General features: G+C 42.6%; 1 protein-coding gene across 9 annotated transcripts in view; it reads right to left on the bottom strand.

Moving 5' to 3' along the window:
• Window positions 1–20,384, bottom strand: part of ADCYAP1R1 (ADCYAP receptor type I) — a 170,086-nt gene that overhangs the window by 68,045 nt on the left and 81,657 nt on the right. For all 9 annotated transcript variants that reach the window (XM_074946390.1, XM_074946391.1, XM_074946392.1 and 6 more), the window contains exon 4: window positions 3,091–3,198. In XM_074946390.1, coding sequence (XP_074802491.1) covers window positions 3,091–3,198 — 108 coding nt within the window. The remainder of the gene's footprint in view (window positions 1–3,090; window positions 3,199–20,384) is intronic.

The raw sequence follows: 20,384 nt of genomic DNA, 5'->3' as shown, positions 1-20,384 counted from the left end.
CTTCCTAAGCACTCATTTCCCATTTTGTATGTGGGCAACTGATTGTTCCTTCCTAAGTGGAGTACTATGCATTTGTTCTTATTGAATTTCATCCTATTTACTTCAGACCATTTCTCCAGTTTGTCCATGAGTGCAGGGGACTGGAGCAGAAGACCTCTAAAGGTTGCTTCCAGTCCTACGATTCTCTGATTTATAACCTCCCCAAAAGACTAAAATGAAAGCAAGGTCTCTGGATTGATGGATGGAGGTCACATAAATATATTTTCAAGAAAGAAATGTTGCATCCTGGAATCCCAGCAGAGCGACAGCTCAGAAACTTGGATCCGTCCTTAACATACTAGAGTAGAAGAGATTTGGGAGCAATTCCGCAATTCTCAGCCAGATGGATCTTGAAATATATTTTGGTTACTGTTTTCATCTCATGTGAAATGTTCTATCCTGGTATGTCCAGTAATTAACCAACCCTTTATAAACGGAACAGTCATAGAAATGTGACTATTGCTCCACTCTCCTCCTACTGAAACAAAAATACCGGACAAATAAAAATAAAAAAGTTGTAAGAATGATACAAAAAGGTCATGGGGATCTGAAATGGTTGTAGAGTCCTCCACATTTGGGTCACTAGTACAAAGCCAGTCTGAGTTAATAGTGGCCTCACATTGTTAACGATCTAATAGCTGTATGGTTACTTGATGATTTGGAGGGTCTTGGACTTGCTTCTATTGGACAGGTTTACACATGAAAACTGCAAGTGATGCCACCTGGCACTTGTTAGTGATTTTGGCATGGAGACCAAGAGGGCTGAATGGGTATTTACACTGCACTTCTTCTCACCTTTCCAGGTCAAGGTTGAGAGCCCAACCAGCCAAGGCCCAACTGTGGAAGGCAACATGTGACAAACATCCTAAATGCAGGACACAAAAGTATTTATGCAGAAGACTTAAAAGTACTGCTGGAGTCATCCCTTTGTGGTACATAGCTCTGTCTGCACGTGCAGTTCTGCAGCTGTTTATTTCCGATGCAGAGAGAGCACCAAATATGGGTGGAATGGAAACAAATGCAGGACTGACATTCATAATGGCGAGGGACACTTGGGAGGGTTGGGGTTGAGGCATGTTTACTATAGAGAAATCTTGCCTGTGCTGTAGATAAACAGCACGTCACTCTGCATTGTCAAACCAGCAACATCCCTGAGCAGTGCACTGGCATAAAAAAAGAAAAGATCTTCTACGTTGCCAAGCTTCAGCTCAAGGATATTTAAAGAATGTGATTACAAACCACTCAAAAACAGGGGCTTCTCATGGAACAACATCTGACAAGAACCGCTATTGAAAGCCGGGCTGCTATAATTACATCAGAAGAAAATGATAAATAAGCTGCCAGTTGGTGCACAATAAACATTATAAAAGCGTTCTGCCTTCAGAAAGCGAGCACCCCGTGATTATTGTACTGGGAAAACTTTTGGTTGAATGTAACTGCTGCTCTGGAGATGACCTGAATGAACTAGTTTGGCCATCAGACTGAGTGAGTGACTGTATGTGTGACTGATGCAGATGGGTATCAGTGTCTCAGGCTGGTCAAAAATCCATGGAGAGAGCAAGAATTTTCTTGCCTGTGCTATCTCCATAAAACTCTGGCATGTCATTTTGCTTCCATCACTAGCCTTTGATGATTTAGAAAGTGCATCTCTGAGTCACTACAGAACCAATTCCTTAGCACTATTGAGGCTGCTGCAGCTGGTCTTATATATTATAGGACATCAAAAATAAGGTCTTTGTGACAACATTTAGTCATATAAAATCCAAAATAGCGTTTTTACAAGAGTAAATGACCACGACACTGAAGCAAGCATAACAGTGTAATGGGGTTTAGCACACACATGAACTTGTGCATGAAGTCCTTACTTGCTCAAATATACAAAGCTTTTTCTGTACAGTGTTTGCAGGTGCAAATGTGGACTTTACTATAGAAGAATGTATGTGAAAAATTTGCAAAATAGCCGTAGGGATCAGGATCAAGTTTTGTTAGCACCCCTCTCAAGGGAAGCTGCCATTTAACTGATACATCACTGGATTAGGATTGGCGCTGGGAGGAATTGTCCAGAATTGGGCTATTTAACGGCAGCAAAAATGTGGTTAATGGATTATTATTAAAAACAAAACTTGCCAAACAAATCTGAAAGTCTGTCTCTCTCATGCATTCAAGTGGGAACCTCATTTCCTGTGCCTTAATGCCAATAATCAGACTAAATAGTTTAATAGTTAATTATAACTTGCTCAAGTCCTGAAGATTTTACTCAGGCCAAATTCGCATTGACTTCATTGGGAGTTTTGCATGAGGAAGGACTGAGGGCTTGACTGGGATAGTTAGGCACAACCCTGCATTGAAGATGATGTACAGCTGTACTGCCCCAGAGGGAACACCCAAGAGCTACCAGCCCTCAGGCTGCATAATCACTGCCACTGCTACCCTTGATTCCCCTACTGTGCCACCAGCAAGCTACACCGACAGATGCCTGGGGTGCTAGGACCATGGCCCCTCCCATTTCCACCCCTTATAGGGAGCATAAATAGAGCCACCCCCACCCTTGGGTGAATGAAGGCCCTGGAATTCTTCCTGACACAAGACGGGAGTTCCTTCTACCCTCTCCCCGTCCCGACCACACGTGCATGAGGCCAACCAGAATCTGACCCTCAGTTTTGATTTCAGGACCTGTCTCTCTCTCTCTCTTTTTTTTTTCTTAATTTTGTATTAATAATACAAGGCCCTTTAGACAGCAATAACAATTCCCATTAGCTTCAATCAGTATCTAAGGGCGCAGCTTTCTATTTTGTAATTAGCCATAGTGTAGTGATCCTCTCATCTTGTATATTATGTGACGCTTTCCTCCACACACACACACAAATCCTGGAAGCCTGACGTATTGTTTACACACTATGCCTCCAGCAGCCCCAGTCCACTAAAGAGCTTTTGATCCCCTTTAATAGTACCAATTGCTTGGCCGTATGATCAGCATGACTGCAAGCAGCAAGAGGCTACTGAATCTAGCAACAATATGGAACAAATGAAGAAAGGAGAAGAGCACTTTACCGTCTTCAGAGTTAATAATTCTGAACAGAGCAGGACACTTGACAGAGACGATTTCACCCACACTCGCCGACTTCCAGCATGTAATATTATCCCACATCCCAGGGCAACCTATGGAAGAGAAAGAGAGAAATAAAGAAAGAGTTGCAATCAAATCCAATCGCCTTTCAATTTGCTATAGTGCTTTATAGTTACCTCCATCTCAGAGCCATAAACATACTGTCCATTACTTAAAAGGAGTGTAACACTTTCATATAGGCTTAAAATGGGTGAGATTATTTTATACTGACTGCACCAGTATTAAACAGGAGGCATCACTATGGTACCGGAACAGTGATAATGGAGCCATACTCTCTGCGGGCAGAAATTGAAACTAATTAAGCTGTGCCAATCAAGCTGCACCAATTTATTCCAGTGGAGAGTCTGGCCCCCAGGTACCACATTCTGCTCTAGTGTAGCTATCAGTCAACATAATGGGCCAAATCCCGAGGCCTTTCATCAGTTTTCCCCTCAGGCAAACAAGCCTCTGGGATAAAACCTGAGAGGTCCTGAAGACCAGAAACACCCCAAGAGGTCAGCACCTCTCAGGATTTGGTCCAGTCACTCCAGCGGGAGTTTGCCTAAGGACTACATGATAAGTGAGGGTGGGCTCTGGGAGTGGGAGTGCAGGGCCCAGATCCCCAAAAGCATTTAGGCACTTAGCTCCCACTGATTTCAAGGGACATTAGAAGCCTAAATACCTTTCGAAGGTCTAGGCCCAAGAGCCTTTCCTCCTTCACCCTGTGCTCCCTGCATAAGGGCAAGGCACCGATCAGGCATGGGATAATCCCCAGCTAGCACAGGGGAAGCTAGGGTTACCACCTTTGAAATGCAAAAAAACCCAGCATCTCTTCCACCCAAGGCAAGCCCACTGCAACCCCAACCCCCAGGCAACTCTGCAACCCTCCTGTCTACCCCTTCAACAGCCACTTATAGTATCTAGAGAGAGAACATGTATAGATAAGATTGAGAACATCGCTTGTCTCCTCACTCGTGTGACTCAAACCCTTTCACACACACACAGGTGGTGCACTTGCGTGTTGGTGGGAAGACAGCTGCTGTCTTTTTAAGACAGCGTGTTGATCTTTTATAGCTTAAACTGCAGAAGTGGGAACACTGCAGCATCTTTAGCTGGACACAGAAATAATAATAATGCAAATCTTTAGACGCATGTAAAAAAAAAAACAACAACAACAAAAACCCAGTAGATTAAATTATTTTTCTGGCAACTGGCAAATCCATAAAAAAAACAGACAGGCCAGTCAAATACTGGCCAGGTGGTCTCCCTGGGAGCAACCTGTACTCCCCCTCCCCCACCTCCCATGTAGGTAGTATAGATTCATAAATATTAAGGCAAGAAGGGACCATTATGGTCATCTAGTCCAATCTCCTGCATAGCAATAGCCAGAGAACTTCACCCTATATTTCCCCTGCATCCAGCACATTATTTCTGGTTAAGGTAGATATCTTTTAGTGATGGAGAATCCACCACCTCACCAGGTAAAGTGTTGTAATGTTAAAAAAAATGCACCTTATTTCCAATCTGAATTGCTCTAGCTTCAACTTCCAGCCATTCAATGGATCTTATTCTACCTTCATCTGCTGGATTAAAGATCAGATCACGATCAGAAATCTCCATGTGCAGGTATTTAGATTTTTAAAGGCATGTAGCCATTATTTGGTCAGCATTGCAAGGCATAAGGAATTTAGATGGCTAAATCCCAATTTGAAAAGTGATTTAGGCAAGTAGGGCCAGGTCTTTAAAGGTATTTAGGTGCATAACTCCCACTGATTTCAATAGGAGTTAGATTCCTAACACCCAGATCCTCAAAGGTATTTAGGAGAATAAGTCCCATTGACTTTCAATAAGAAAAAGCTCCTTAGTCACTTATGAAAATGGGACTCACCATCAAATCACGTAGGCCTTGCTGAATGCAAGCAATGCCTAAATACCTTTAAAAATCTGGGCCTTGTAGGCTGTGATCAAGTCACCATTTAACCTTCTCTCAGATAAACTACACTGATGGAGCTTCAGAAGTCAGGTTTCAGAGTAGCAGCCATGTTAGTCCATATCCGTAAAAAGAAAAGGAGGACTTGTGGCACCTTAGAGACTAACAAATTTATTAGAGCATAAGCTTTCGTGAGCTACAGCTCACTTCATCAGATGCATAAAACATCTGTTAGTCTCCAAGGTGCCACAAGTACTCCTTCTCTTTCTTCAGAAGTCAATCACTGCACGGCAAGGGTTCCAGACCTCGATTCAATCCTTAGCTCTTTCCTGAATGCATTTCCAGTTTGTCAACATCCTTTCTAAAGTGTTGACATCAGAACAAGACACAGGATTCCAGCAGTGTTCTCCCTAGTGCCGTATACAGTGCTCCAGCCATAACCGCCATCCTTGGGTTGTCCTTAGCCAGTGTGCCAGAGCCAGAACGAGCCACTGTAGTTTAAAGCATCCTTGAGGTTGCTCTAAACTATGCTAGGGATTGGGCAAGCAGAAAACTGGCTACAGAACTGGGATGCCAGAACCTACTACTTTGCCCACCATCTTCAACTGTGCCTAGCAGATAGAAGGCTGGATCCTCAGCTTATGTAATTCATCTTAACACCATTGATTTCAATCCATCTGCCCCATAGCATGCAGATGACAATCTGGGCCAGCATCTTTTTCTTCTTATTCAAGTAAAAAAAAAACTTTGCTTGCTTGTTTGTTTAGGATGATGGGAAGCAACATAAACCCCTAAAAAAACAGAAAAAAGGCTCATTCTTAGCTGCTGGAGATAAGGTAAAACAGCTCCGCTCCTGTTCCTTTCTGAGCACTGCTGTCAGAAACACAACAAGCTCTGAACATTCTTCAAGGAGCATCTCACTGGCAAGGAAATTCTTTAGCATGACCGCCAATGAAATTCTTTAAATTTAAAGTCCCCAACTTTCAGGGTTGTAAACCTGGTAGGCTTGCCAGTTTGCAGAAGAGTTCAGAGAAATCCCTCAAATTCCCCATTAGTATCCATGAAATGATTTTGCAAGAAGCCCTCAAATTGGAATCCTATTCTGCCGCTGTATGAAAAGATAGGGACAGAAAATCTAACCCTTTCTGCTACCGCACGATTGCTTTCTGGTTCTTTGCATTTGATGTTGAATCTGAGTACATAATCTTATCAAATTTTAAAGGGAGCACTGTACTTGTCCGAATGGTTCTGCTGACAAATTCCCTCTCTCACTGTGAGTGAAAGAAAGACCTTCAGTGAAAGGACACAATTCTTTAGAATGCCATTGTTGCCGTTTGGGTACAGATATAATACAGGGCAGATCATTGGCTGGAGTAAATAAACAAAGCTCTATTGACATCAAATGCTATGCCAATTTACATCAGCTGAGAAAATATGTCCACTGGACTGGACTTGCTCAGTGAGTTTTTCCACTGACTTCAATGGTAGTGGGATCAGGCCTTATATTTTCTTACTGAATAAAGAGCAGATCCTAAAACACATAATGACTGACTTGGGTATGTAAAGATTGTTTTCATGAGTGTTTGGGTCACATGTTTGAACAGTGTGGGTCACACTGATTCATAGATTCTAAGGCCAGTCTGACCTCCTGCTTAGCACAGGCCACCGGACTTTCCTGAATTAATTGCTGTTTGAACTAGAGCAGATCTTTTAGAAAAAACACCCAGTCTTGATTTTAAAATTGCCAGTGATGGAGAACCCACCTCAACCCTTGGTATGTTGCTCCAGTTGTTAACCAACCTCAATTATGTGTGGCATATTTCCAGTCTGAATTAGTCTAGCTTCAACTTCCAGCCATTGGATCATGTTAAACCTTTGCTTGCTAGATCAAAGAGCCCATTAACAAATTTTAAACTTATAAACTGTGATCAAGTCACCCCTTAACCTTCCCTTGGTCAAGACTCAAACTGTTTGAGTCTGTCATGGTACGGCATGTTATCCAACCCTTTAAATCATTCTTGGGGCCCTTCTCTGAACTCTCTCCAATTTATCAACATCCTTTTTGACTTGTGGGCATTAGAACTAGACATAGTATTCCAGAAGGGGTCACACCACTGGCAGCAGCAGAGATAATATCACCACCTTACTCCTACTCAATATTCCCCTGCTCATACATCCATGGATCAGATTAGCCCTTTTGGCTACAACATCACACTGCAACCTCATGTTCAGCTGATCATCCACCATCACCCCTCAAGTCTTTTTCAGATTCACGGCTTCCTGTGCCAGAGACCCCATCCTGTCAGCATAGCCTGCACATTGTTCTAGGATGCACACGGGATGCTGGCAGACCAGGTGCCAGCTCATGCCGAAACCCCAGGTCAATTCACTGGTGTAGCAGTACAGATCAACGTAATTGTTAAAGTGTATTTGGTGTTTAAAAGTAATGAAAACGAATAGTACGTTACTTGCCTTGTTTTCACTTGTCTGTTTCCTGTTATAACGTAACAGCAAACATTTACATTGTGTGGACCCCTGCAACCAAATAACCCATCAAAGGAGAAAGAAGCCTTGTGGAATGCAAATGAAGAACTTGAACAGGAAAGTGCTCATTTCAAAGCCAGTGGTCATCGTGGATGACCATCAGAGGTCAAAGACTCAAAATGCATTCCTCACTCTCTGTCATCAAAGGAAAAAGCCCATGTCAGTAGTGACACCTTCAGCTTGTTTTCTGTGAAGCTATGAGAATGGATTCAAGGAGAGAGCCTTCATCTTTGGACTGTTTGGACTCGTACAGGGAAGTGTACCAGATGCAAAGCAGAGATTTCCAGAGACAATCTGGGTACCCTGAAAAGACTTTTAGGAAACAGGCAGTTTATTACATCTCTGCCACCATTAGGAATTACAACTGTGACTCACCTGTGCATATATTTTACCTGCTTTAACCTCTCAATAACTCTCATTTCCTTTTCTTAGCTAATAAATCTTTGGTTATTTTACTTTAGAATTGGCTGACAGCATTTTCTTTGGTGTAAGATATAAAGTACAAATTGATCTGCAGTAAGAGACTCGTCTTTTGGGACTGGGAACAACCTGATATGCTGTGATTTTTGGTATAAGTGATCTTTTAATCACAAAGTCCACTTTGTCTGGGTGGCAAGATAGGCTGGAGAGTCCGAGGGGACTGTCTGTGACTTTATGGTAAGACTGGCACAGTGATCCAGGAGTTCACATTTTTTACTGCCTTAGTGAACTCTAATTATAGAACATACCACCGATTTGGGGTGTCTGCCTTGTTTTCTGACAGCCTGCCCTGAGGTAGGCACTCACAGTTGTGTGCCATTCCAGACAATGTGACAGTACCCTTTTATATTTGGCCATATTAAAAACACATACTGTTTGCTTGCACCCAGCTTACCAAGCAATCCAGTTCACTTTGTATCGATGACTGTCCTCTTAGTTATTTACCACTTCCCCAATCATTGTGTTATCTGCAAACTTTGTTAATTCTGATTTTATGTTCTCCTCCAGGTCATTGATAAAAAATATTTAACAGCAGAGGTCCAAGAACCGATCCCTGGGGCACCCCTTGAGAAGCATACCTATTCCATGATCATTCCATTTACAATTCTATTTTGAAGCCTGTCAGTTAGCCAGTTTTTAAACTAGTTCATGATTTATACAAAATTAACCTTTTAAACCAAAATATCATACTGCAACAAGTCTAATGCCCTCTAATAATGGACCACTACCAATGTTAGGATTCTTTTTGTTCCTAATATACTTAAAATAGTGTCAAATAGCAAAATAAAATCATAACTGAATAATGCTGGAATGGCATCTGAACCTTTATTCAGATTTGCTGACCACAGCATACTCCAATGTTGGTGCAAATCGTCCCTCTAAATCTTTTCTGGGGGTTTGAAGAAATTGCTAATTGAAGCCACCTATTTACCTGTTTCAGAGTAGCAGCCATGTCAGTCTGTATCCATAAAGAGAAAAGGAGGACTTGTGGCACCTTAGAGACAAACAAATTTATTAGAGCATAAGCTTTAGCTAACGAAAGCTTATGCTCGAATAAATTTGTTAGTCTCTAAGATGCCACAAGTCCTCCTTTTCTTTTCACAGTCTACCTCTGTCAGTCCATTTGCCAGATGGGGGCTTTCCTCTAAGAATGCTGTTGTCTGCTATTGAGAAACAGAAACCTCATTCTCCAGAAGGCTCAAAGACATTGACTTGCAAAGGTTAATTATACAATCAGGATGATAAAGATGGAAATCCAGATCAAATTATACATTGTTAGTTTTGGTAGGCTGGGATGCCCACTGTCTGCTCACCCACTAGGAACTGTATTTGTCATATAAATCTTAAGCCATTAAATAATATGCTCTATAATGCTGTGCTACATGACAGTCAATACAAAACCACTGGCTATGTAAATATGCACGGTAATGAGACATTTTCTTCCAGGAGGTGTCTGAAACAATCAAAGAGACTAATGAGATTTTATGTGAACCACCTGCTGTGTTTGTCCCCGAAATCAAACACCTTTGGTGGAAATGGGGTAAACTTTTTTCTCTCTTCTAATTGGTATTCTTGCAAATACTGGAACAGCAATAGAGACCATACACAACATGAGAACCACATGTGTTTGGCAACAAATTAATAGGGGACAAATGCATTGTAATACTTAGTCCTGCCATGAGTTCAGGGGGCTGGACTAGATGACCTCTCAAGGTCCCTTCCAGTCCTGTGATTCTATGTTGTAATACTGTGCTTGAAACTCAGTGCTAATAAAGCTCTACCATTATTATTTATATTATGATAGCACTCAGCACAACAGAAGTCCAGGCTCCATTATATAGGCACTGTACAAACACACAGCAAGAAATGTCTGTTTAGCTACCAGGCAGGGGCAAAGACAGATAAAGGGAAAATAAAGGGAGAGAGAGGTGAAGTGATTGGTTCAAGTTGACATAGAAGATCAGTGAGAGCCAGGCATAGGTGCTGAAACTAGGGGTGCTGCTGCATCCCCTGGCTTGAAGTGGTTTCCATCATATGCAGGGTTTACAGTTTGGTTCAATGGGTCTCAGCACCCCCCACTATACAAATTGTTCCAGAACCCCTGAAGTCAGGAATAGAACACAGGCCTCCTGTGTCTACTCCACTGTACCCTGTAAACCCTACTGCCGCCCCCTGCCGTGAAAAGAATATTTGAACTGGACAAACTCTTTGCTGCCAGATCACAGGGAGTGGGATCATAGAATCATATAATCATAGAATATCAGGGTTGGAAGGGACCTCAGGAGGTCATCTAGTCCAACCCCCTGCTCAAAGCAGGACCAATCCCCAACTAAATCATCCCAGCCAGGGTTTTGTCAAGCCTGACCTTAAAAACCTCTAAGGAAGGAGATTCCACCACTTCCCTAGGTAACCCATTCCTAGGGATAAATGAAGAAGAAAAAGGTAGCAGCAGAGAGAGGAACCACACATTGCTAAGGGCCAGATTATGTGAATCTTTTACTCGCATTAGTGACCTGTCACTCACCCCAGTAATCCCATCACATTTAGCCCATTGAACTCCAGAGGACCACCTGGGTGAGTAACTACTCACCAGTGCGAGTAAGGAGTTCATGATCTGGCACTAAGACTAGACATGTGCTGAGGCTATAAGCTGCCAAGCCAGGAGAAGCCCTGATAGCCTTAAGGCTGGGAGAGAGAAAAGCTTTGTTCACTGATGCTCTCTGTAATCTGTTCATACTCTGTGACACAAGCTTTACAGCTGCTTTACAGATGCTACTAAGATCCTGCTATATATGTTTCTTTACCATTATTGGTTTGTTTCTATTTGTTTTCGACCCTATGCAAATAAATTTTGCCTCTATTTAAGATAATCAGATGAGGTGACTGAAACAGAGACAAACGGTGGCTGATGCCTCTGAGGGAAGGAATACTCCATCCGACCTTCAGAGTGAGAAAAGTGAGTATGGACACTAAGGGCAGGATTAGGTGCCTAAATACGTCAAAACCCGGATGGGTTGGGATCTCTTTCCCAAACCATGGCATAGGCCAGCGAGGGCATGGGGAGAGGTGAATGGTGCCAGCTGGAGTTACGTAGATCCACTACATTAAAAAATAAACTCAGATAGGGCAGGGATGGTGTCCCTAGCCTCTGTTTTGCCAGAAGCTGGAAATGGGCGACAGGGGATGGATCACTTGATGATGACCTGTTCTGTTCATTCCCTCTGGTGAACCTGGCACTGGCCGCTGTCGGAAGACAGGATACTGGGCTAGATGGATCCTTGGTCTGACCCAGTAGGGCCATTCTTATGTTCTAGATTCCTGCTGAAATATAGACCAGAGACCTGAAGGGATAGAAAAGTAGCAAAATACCACTACCCACTCACTACTGGCAGTCTGGTAGTCGAGCCGATCAGTCAAACAACTCTTGGGTAGAAGATTTAGGGCCAGATCCACAGCTGGTGTGCTTTGGCACAGCTCCACTGAAGCCAATGAATCTATGCTGATTAACACCAGATGAAGTCTTGTCCCATCATTGATATAGTAAAGGTCGGGTTTCCTCTTATTCTTCCAGCTAATGACCAGCATTGTCCTGGTAAAGGGCATCTCAAAAGCAGACATACTCTACTTATCCCCCCACAACCCCATCACCTCCTACAGGCCAGCAGGCTTCTGTTTTCCCAAACCTTGGTTTTTGCAACATGGGTGTTCAGCTCTGATTCTTTTATCACTTTAGTTCTTAACTTAGTCATCAGGCTGGAGGCAAATAGACTCAGTAGTGACCATAATATCCTGTGAAAATACCGTCCAGCCCCGTATTACCAATGAATACTTGTATTACAGTATTGTTGAAAGGGTCCAATCGAGTCTGGGGATCCATTGCGCTAGGTGCTATATAAGCCCAGAGAAAGACCCTGTCCCTACCCTGAATAGCTTACAGCTGAAGGCCCTGATTCAGCAAAGATTTATATGCATGCTTAACTTTAAAGAACTGAGTAGCTCCCTTGACTTCAGTGGCAATACTCACGGGCTTAAAGCTAAGTGTGGACATAGCCCACAGGGTGAGTGTGTGTTACAGGCCTCCCTTCTGTGCTGGTCCATAGAGGATATAATTCTGTTATAGTCCTCAGTAGAGAAGCTTGACGTTTTAGCTCAAGCTCATGCTCTGAGTTCTCGAGTCTCCAGTTCAATTCCCACTATGTTGGCCAAAACGGCAGCCGTCACAGGAGTGGGGACTCATCTGGGATTTGAACTCAAGAACTCTCACACAAAACACGGCAGGCCTGGATCTTAATTTTACACAATCAGGCTCATTAGTGTAGCCTTTGTGTGAGCACTTCCCAGTGCCTCCATCAGGAGAGGGCCTATGACAGCCGCTTCACATTCCAATGTAAAAGGCAGCGCCTCTTTTAAAATCCAGCTCTCAAAATGCTCCCCGTTCTCAGGGGCCTTGTGCTGCATATCTGGGGCAGATTGTTTGGGACTCCATATGGCTCCTCCATGTGCCAAGTCAAACAAAAAAAAAACCCTTCCTTGTGGGGCCCAGACACAATTGGGCATGTTTTTAATCCAGCATTTCCGGGAAACTGAAAGAAGGCAGGAGGTGCATTGTACAAAGGAAACGTTAAAAAAGAAATTGCGTCTGTTTCTGGAAGTCACAGGCTGAAACATTCATGACAATGCTGCATCCAAGAATCTCCACTTCCCGGTTTTGAACAGCTTGGAGAAAAGTGTATTATTTCACTGCAGTGTGTGGGTTTTACAGAAAGGCCCTACACTTGAATCCTGATTGTTTATTAGGATTCGTTTGACACTGACTGCTCTCAGTGCTGGATGATCAACCACAAACCAAAAAAAACCCCCCGTTAACTACAACAACAGAGGCATGGCCTACGTCAAAGAGAAGTGCATGCTGCATTCAGAAGGATGTTCTTCTGGTTAAAGGCATCGCGTGAGTCTTGGAAAATCTGCACTCCATTCCTAGCTCTGTTGAAGCCTCCTAGGATGACCTCAAGCAGATCAATTGGGATATCGGTACACAGCAATCAGATGGTGCAATTTGCAGCTTGTGTAGACATACCTGAGAGAGCTTTAATCTAGCTTACTCAAGTAGCGAAGCAGTGCAGACCTGGCAGCATGGGTTTCAGTGTAGGCTAGCTGCCTGAATAATAACCAAGGGCTTGGGGGAATTTGTACAGCCCATGCTCCCATAGCTTAACTGCTCCAGGACTTGAGCGAGCTAGATTAAAGCTATCTCAGATACCTCTACACAAGCTGCAATCACACACAGTGTAGACCTACCAAGAATCTCTCTCTGCCTCATTTCCCACTCTGTAAAACTGAGCTCATAACACTTTCTGTCTTCCATCTTTTCTTTGTTTAGACTGAAAGCTCTTGAGTGTGTGTATGTGCCTTGCCTAAAACAACAGAGCCCTGATCTCCGTTGGGCCCCTTCGACGCAACTGTAATATCATCAATATGGCAATTCTATATTAGGCCAAACACAATTAGGACCATATTCAACATTGGTTTCCAGTAAAATTCCAGTAATTCCAGTAAAATCCAGCAAGGGGGTTACACCAAGGATGAAATTGGCTTGTAAACTGCTGAACAAAGAGACAACGTGTGTCTAGAGATGCAAGACTTCACGACAAATTGAAAACTATGGAAACGTATCTTTTCAATGTCTTCTGTCAAAAGAAGAAATTAAAACCAAGGAGACAGCACCAAAAGCCTTCCAATTCCCCCCCAGGGCTCACACAAGCTTTCTTCCCGTGCTTAGCTTTGAATGCAGCCTCTCTCCGAGTGATGTGCTTTCTTTTTGCTCTGCTACTCCTGGCAGCCAAAAGACTCCCTTCATATCTGAACCGGTCCTTGAGAGAAAAGGACTCAGAACTCAGGCTGAACAGCAATGACAAAGACCTCTTTCGCTGTAGTGTTAACCCTACTCTTCACACAAGCACAGGCCGGGGAAACAGCCATGTCATTTCAGTGTTCTCTCTTCTTCAGCTGCTGTCTCAAAATTCTAAATTTTGATACATGGCAAATATAGGCCCAGATTCTCGGCTGGTGAAAGTCAGTCTAACTCCACTGACTTCACTGGAGCGATGTCAAATATCTGGCCTATATTTTTTAACCAGTTACAATAACCGTATTATTTCCTTAAATGAAAAATACATTTAAATTAAAGACCACAGATGAAACCCACCCAGTTTGTTCTCCAATGCTCTGTGATTTTACTCATCTCCTCATTCATTGCTTTAAAATATCACTTTCAAGGTCAAGTTGCTTCAGAAGAGTAATATCAGAGGAAATGTAATGTTGAGAGCCAGCATATTTAAACTAAATTCAGCCATGCACAATAACTTTTAAAGGGCATCCTAAGAATAAAGCCTTTTATAGGTAGGGTGAATGTGATCTAGGGGCTTCCCACTGAAATATAAATCACATTATTTCAGTAGTCAAAGTCATTCATGAGTATGTGAGCAGGGGTCCTACATTTTTAAAAGTGATAAGTGAGTTTGGGTGGTCAAATTGAGACACCTATAAAGGGGCTTGATTTACAGAGATGGGAGAGCCACACTTTCTGAAAATCAGGCCCCTTCTGAAGATCAGGTACCCAAAAAAATCACTTGTCAGTTTTTAAAACCATAGGATAGTAAAAAGAAAAAAAAATCACCAAATAAATTCCAGAATACATTGTAGAAGAAAGGCTTGCTAATGGAAGATCTTCTATTAAGGGAAAAGACTGCTGATTTATTAATAATTATGTATTACATGTTGCATGTTGAGAATTTGTTTGACCTCTTGCAAGAAGCAAAAAACAGAGAGTTACTCCCTCAAAGAGCTTATGGCATGTACAAGACAGCCATAGGCAACAGGGCACAATGGGAAGCCCAGAGGAGAATGACCGGGACATTTTTCTTCAGTTTATCAACATTTTTTTATTTACTTCTTGTGGGCACTGGGGAAAATGTGAATCTTTTGGATGGATTTGAATGGTGACTGGTTGGTGGCCCAGAATACATAGGACATTCCAGATATCTTACCTTCTATACCCCTCAGTTTTTTAGTAATACGAGCATTTGAAAGAAAAAGGTATCACTGTTTATTAAGAATTAATCTATTCCTGAACTAAATGCTCTTTTGGACATCATAGTGAAAGGAGGTGGAAATAAGTTATGAACAAAAGGAGAGTTAAGACTTGAGGGACAAAAAGCAGGAGCCGATGAACGACTGAGCTGCCAAATCAGGAAATGCAAATGGGCTGAAGGGCATGGATATATCCATCATGCCAATGTCCCTTAGAAACAAAAAAGTTAAAGGAGAAAATGTGAATAATCTAGGGCATGGCTTTCAGAAGTTCATGGGAGGCATCTGTCATAAATATAAAGGAAAGGGTAAACACCTTTAAATCCTTCCTGGCCAGAGGAAAAACCCTTTCACCTGTAAAGGGTTAAGAAGCTAGGATAACCTTGCTGGCACCTGATCCAAAATGACCAATGAGGAGACAAGATACTTTCAAAGCTGGAGTGGGGGAGAAACAAAGGTTCTCTCGGTCTGTGTGTTGCCTTTGCCAGGATCAGAGCAGGAATGCAGGTCAGAACTCCTGTAAAGGGTTAATAAGCAATCTAGTTAGATATGCGTTAGATTCTGTTTTGTTTAAATGGCTGATAAAATAAGCTGTGCTGAATGGAATGTATACTCCTGTTTTTATGTCTTTTTGTAACTTTGCCTAGAGGGATTCTCTATGTTTTGAATCTGATTACCCTGTAAGGTATTTACCATCCTGATTTTACAGAGGTGATTCTTTTACTTTTTCTTCAATTAAAATTCTTCTTTTAAGAACCTGATTGCTTTTTCATTGTTCTTAAGATCCAAGGGTTTGGGTCTGTGTTCACCAATGCAAATTGGTGAGGATTTTTATCAAGCCTTCCCCAGGAAAGGGGGTGTAGGGTTTGGGAGGATTTTGGGGGGAAAGATGTTTCCAAGTGGGCTCTTTCCCTGTTATATATTTGTTAGACGCTTGGTGGTGGCAGCAATAAAGTCCAAGGGGAAAAGGTAAAAATTTGTACCTTGGGGAAGTTTTAACCTAAGCTGGTAAAAATAAGCTTAGGGGGTTTTTCATGCAGGTCCCCACATCTGTACCCTAGAGTTCAGAGTGGGGAAGGAACCTTGACAGCATCAGTGTATCATTAATATAGTGAACCTGCACTAAGGGCCACCTCCAATAAATAAACCCATATCTAAAGCACCTTCTGCACTAGCTGAGTTTCCACATGGCCTCTAGGTACTGTCCTTTGTCAAATGCATTGTAGGAATCTAACATTTGATGTGACAAAAGTGTGGATAAGAATTGAGAGGTCACATGCAGAAGAAAAATGGTAAGTAATCGTCTTGCCATGGGCAGATGGTAAAGAACACTGGTGGGCACTGATGCTACCTGGCTATCCAGTAGCAGCCACTAATCCAGCGATGCACACCCTCCTCCTAGATGTGAGTCTGTGTTGAGGGACCTGAAATGACCCCTGCCTCATTCTACAAGCTCTGTCGTATCTGGGCTGAGTCTCAGCCAGTTCACTTCCAAACTCTTAACTCAGCCAGAAGCAGAATACTCACCAGTGTGTTCTCCCTGTATGATAGCTAGGACTAAAATTGGATTGACTGAGGTCTAGGACATTTAACTGCTCCACTCATTGACAGAACTGTCTCACCAAAATCTTCTTCACAGTCTGCTCCCCCAAAGTGAGCTCTGATAAGAGTTTTTCTCCACATCAAGAGCCATTTTACTGAGGTGAGGCCTAACAAGCACTTCATTATACTTGATAGGACTTGATCTGCTGAAGGGAGACAATCTTCTCCAGTAACTGATCTGATACCTCAGTGTTGGACTTCAGCAATCTAGAGGAACATGAGTTGGACTCAGAGGTCAGAGCCCGAAGCTTGGCCAATACTTCCAGAACTTCAGTGGTCAAGGAATGTCAAATCGATCCGTCTAGTCGTAGGTCTGCAACTATGAACATATGACTAGGCTCCAAAGTAGAGCAATTTTTATTTACAAAGACCAAATGCTCAAGCCCTTCATTACCCTACCTTTAAAGGCATTGGAGCAGATCCCAGGTGGTGCAGGTTGTCATAGCTCCTTTGAAATCAATGGAGCTATGACAATTTACAGCAGCCAGGGATCTTCCCCCTTATGTCCATATTCTGCCACCCTTACTCCCATTGACTTGAGTTGTACTCTTATGAATACATCTACAATGAGCTCAGAGGCCCACGGCATGGTCTCGGCTGGCTCAGATCAGCTGACTTGGGATTGGGCTGTGGGGCTAAAAATTATGGTGTAGACGTTTAGGCTCGAGCTGCAGCCTGGGTTCTGGGTCCCTCCCCCATCATGGGGTCCCAGAGCCTGGGCTCCAGCCCAAGCCCAAATGTCTTCAACACAGCTAAAAAGCCCCATAAGCCTGAGTCAGCTGACACGAGTCAGCCATAGGCATATTTCATTGCAGTGTAGACATACCCTTTCTGAAGTTAGGTCATCCAAAACACGAGCAAGGGGATCAGAATCTGGCCCTTACTATCACTGTCCACTACGTTTCTTCATACTGTAGCGGTCCACTGACACATGAAATAAAAAAGGGTGTCCTTTGGAGACGGTCTGAAGATGGCAGGTTTGGGTTTTGCCAGACCTAAACCACGTCTATTTCAGAGCAGGGCCCTATTTTATTCAAATCAAAGTTCAACGGAGTTGAGTTCTCCAATTTCATAATGACTCCCCATCAACAAAGCACGCAGGTTCTATTTAGAGATTTCTCCTTCCAACATCTCTGTGAAGTAGGGATGTGTCATTATTCCCATTTCATAGGTGGGGAAACTCAAGCAAAAAACAACAACAACAACATACGCAAAAGGTCAAACAAATTCTCATCACACAAGATTTAATACATAATTATTAATAAAACAGCAGCCTTCTCCCTTAATAGAAGGTCTTCCATTAGCAGGTCTTTCATCTACCATTAACCAGAAGAGCATCCTTCCTCAGTAGGCTGAAAGGCTTGTGTTTTACCCCTTATTTGTTTATCATGTTAATCTTGTAGACCTGATCAATAAAATAAAGAGGCTAGGTTTTTAATTTATTTGCTAGACTATTTTGCACATGGGAAACGCAGTTTTTTAAAGGACAGGAGCTGTTATCTGTCAGGAGAGAGGCACAAATCTTGTATCCTTTTAACATTGTTTAAATTCTTTACAACCGCTGGATATTTATTCTGAGCTCATGCTCAGCGCTGCAGTCTCATTCTCACCTGCCAAGAAAATCTTGTCAAAGAAAAGCTCCGGAATCCTTTAAGTCCTGCCAACCAATTGGCAGTAGGTGCATTTTGGAGAGCTTAAAAGGGAAACTGAAATTTGGACAAAGATTCTGGAACAATTCCTTCATCTAATTACATAGAAGAGTAAGACACCAATAAATCTGGGCAGTGTTGTTTTTAAAAGGTGTTTTTCAAATATAATAAAAGTGAATTATTCTCATCAGAGAAAGTCAGCTATTGCAGGTCTGGGGGCATAGGGCCTGTTTCTGCAAGCCTTTTCTCACATCCGCCACCCTTACTGTTAGAATCATAGGAGTGTAGGACCACAAGGGACCTCAGTATGTCATCTAGTCAAGTCCCCTGCATTCAAGGCAGGGCTATGTAATAACTAGACCATTCCTGACAGGTGCTGTCTAACCTGCTCTTAAAAATCTCCAATGATGAAGATTCCACAACCTCCCTAGGCAATTTATTCCAGTGCTTAATCATCCTGACACTTAGGAAGTTTTTCCTTATAGCCAGCTGAAAACTCCTTTGCTGCAATTGAAGCCCATTGCTTCTTGTCCTATCCTCAGAGGTTAACGAGAACAATTTCCACCCTCTTCCTTATAACAACTTTTATGTACTTGAAAACTGTTCTCATGTCCCCTCTCAGGGCAGGTCTACACTATCACTTAAGTTGATCTAACTTGCGTCCCTCAAGGGTGTGAAAAAGACACCCCCCGAGCAACGCAAGTTACAGCGACCTAAGTGCTGTCCGCACCGCCAACATAGCTTCTGCCTCTCGCGGAGGTAGAGTAATCATGCTGATGAGACAGCACTCTCCTATAGGCATAGAGAGTCTTCACCAGACTTGCTACAGCGGCACAGCTGCATTGGTGAAGCTGGGATGATGTAGCACTTCTAGTGTAGACCTGCCCTCAGCCTTCTCTTCCCCAGACTAAACAAACCAAGTTTTTTCAATCTTTCCTGATAGGTCATGGAGGATAACTAATGTGACGCCAATTTTTAAAAAGGGCTCCAGAGGTGACCCTGGCAACGTCAGGCCAGTAATCCTCACTTCAGTACAGGGTAAATTGGTTGAAACTATCGTAAAGAACAAAATTGTCAGACACACAGATGAACATAATTTGTTGGGAAATAGTCAACACTGTTTTTGTAAAGGGAAATCATTCCTCACCAATCTACTAGAATTCTTTGAGGGGGTCAACAAGCATGCGGACAAAGGAGATCCAGTGGATATAGTGTATTTAGATTTTCAGAAAGCCTTTGACAAGGTCCCTCACCAAAGGCTCTTAAGCAAAATAAGCAGTCATGGGATAAGAGGGAAGGTTCTCTCATGGATTGGTAACTGGTTAAAAGATAGGAAACAAAGGGCAGGAATAAATGGTCAGTTTTCAGAATGGAGAGAGGTAAACAGTGGTGTCCCCCAGGCATCTATACTGGGCCCAGTCCTATTTAACATATTCATAAATGATCTGGAGACAGGGGTAAACAGTGAGGTGGCAAAATTTGCAGATGATACAAAACTGCTCAAGATAGTTAAGTCCCAGGCAGATTGCGAAGAGCTACAAAAGGATCTCACAAAACTGGGTGACTGGGCAACAAAATGGCAGATGAAATTTACTATTGATAAATGCAAAGTAATGCACATTGGAAAACATAATCCTAAGTACACATACACAATTTTGGGGTCTAAATTAGTTGTTACCACTCAAGAAAGAGATCTTGGAGTCATTGTGGATTGTCCTCTAAAATCATCCACTCAATGGGCAGCGTTAGTCAAAAAAGCAAACAGAATGTTGGGAATCATCAAGAAAGGGATAGATAATAAGACAGAAAATATCATATTGCCTCTGTATAAATCCATGGTACACCCACACCTTGAATACTGTGTGCAGATGTGGTCGTCCCATCTCAAAAAAGATATATTGGAATTGGAAAAGGGTCAGAAAAGGGCAACAAAAATTATTAGGGG

Source organism: Natator depressus, chromosome 2 (genome assembly GCF_965152275.1).
Source record: "Natator depressus isolate rNatDep1 chromosome 2, rNatDep2.hap1, whole genome shotgun sequence".
NCBI lineage: Eukaryota > Metazoa > Chordata > Testudines > Cheloniidae > Natator > Natator depressus.
This window is presented reverse-complemented; position numbering and strand designations above follow the sequence as displayed.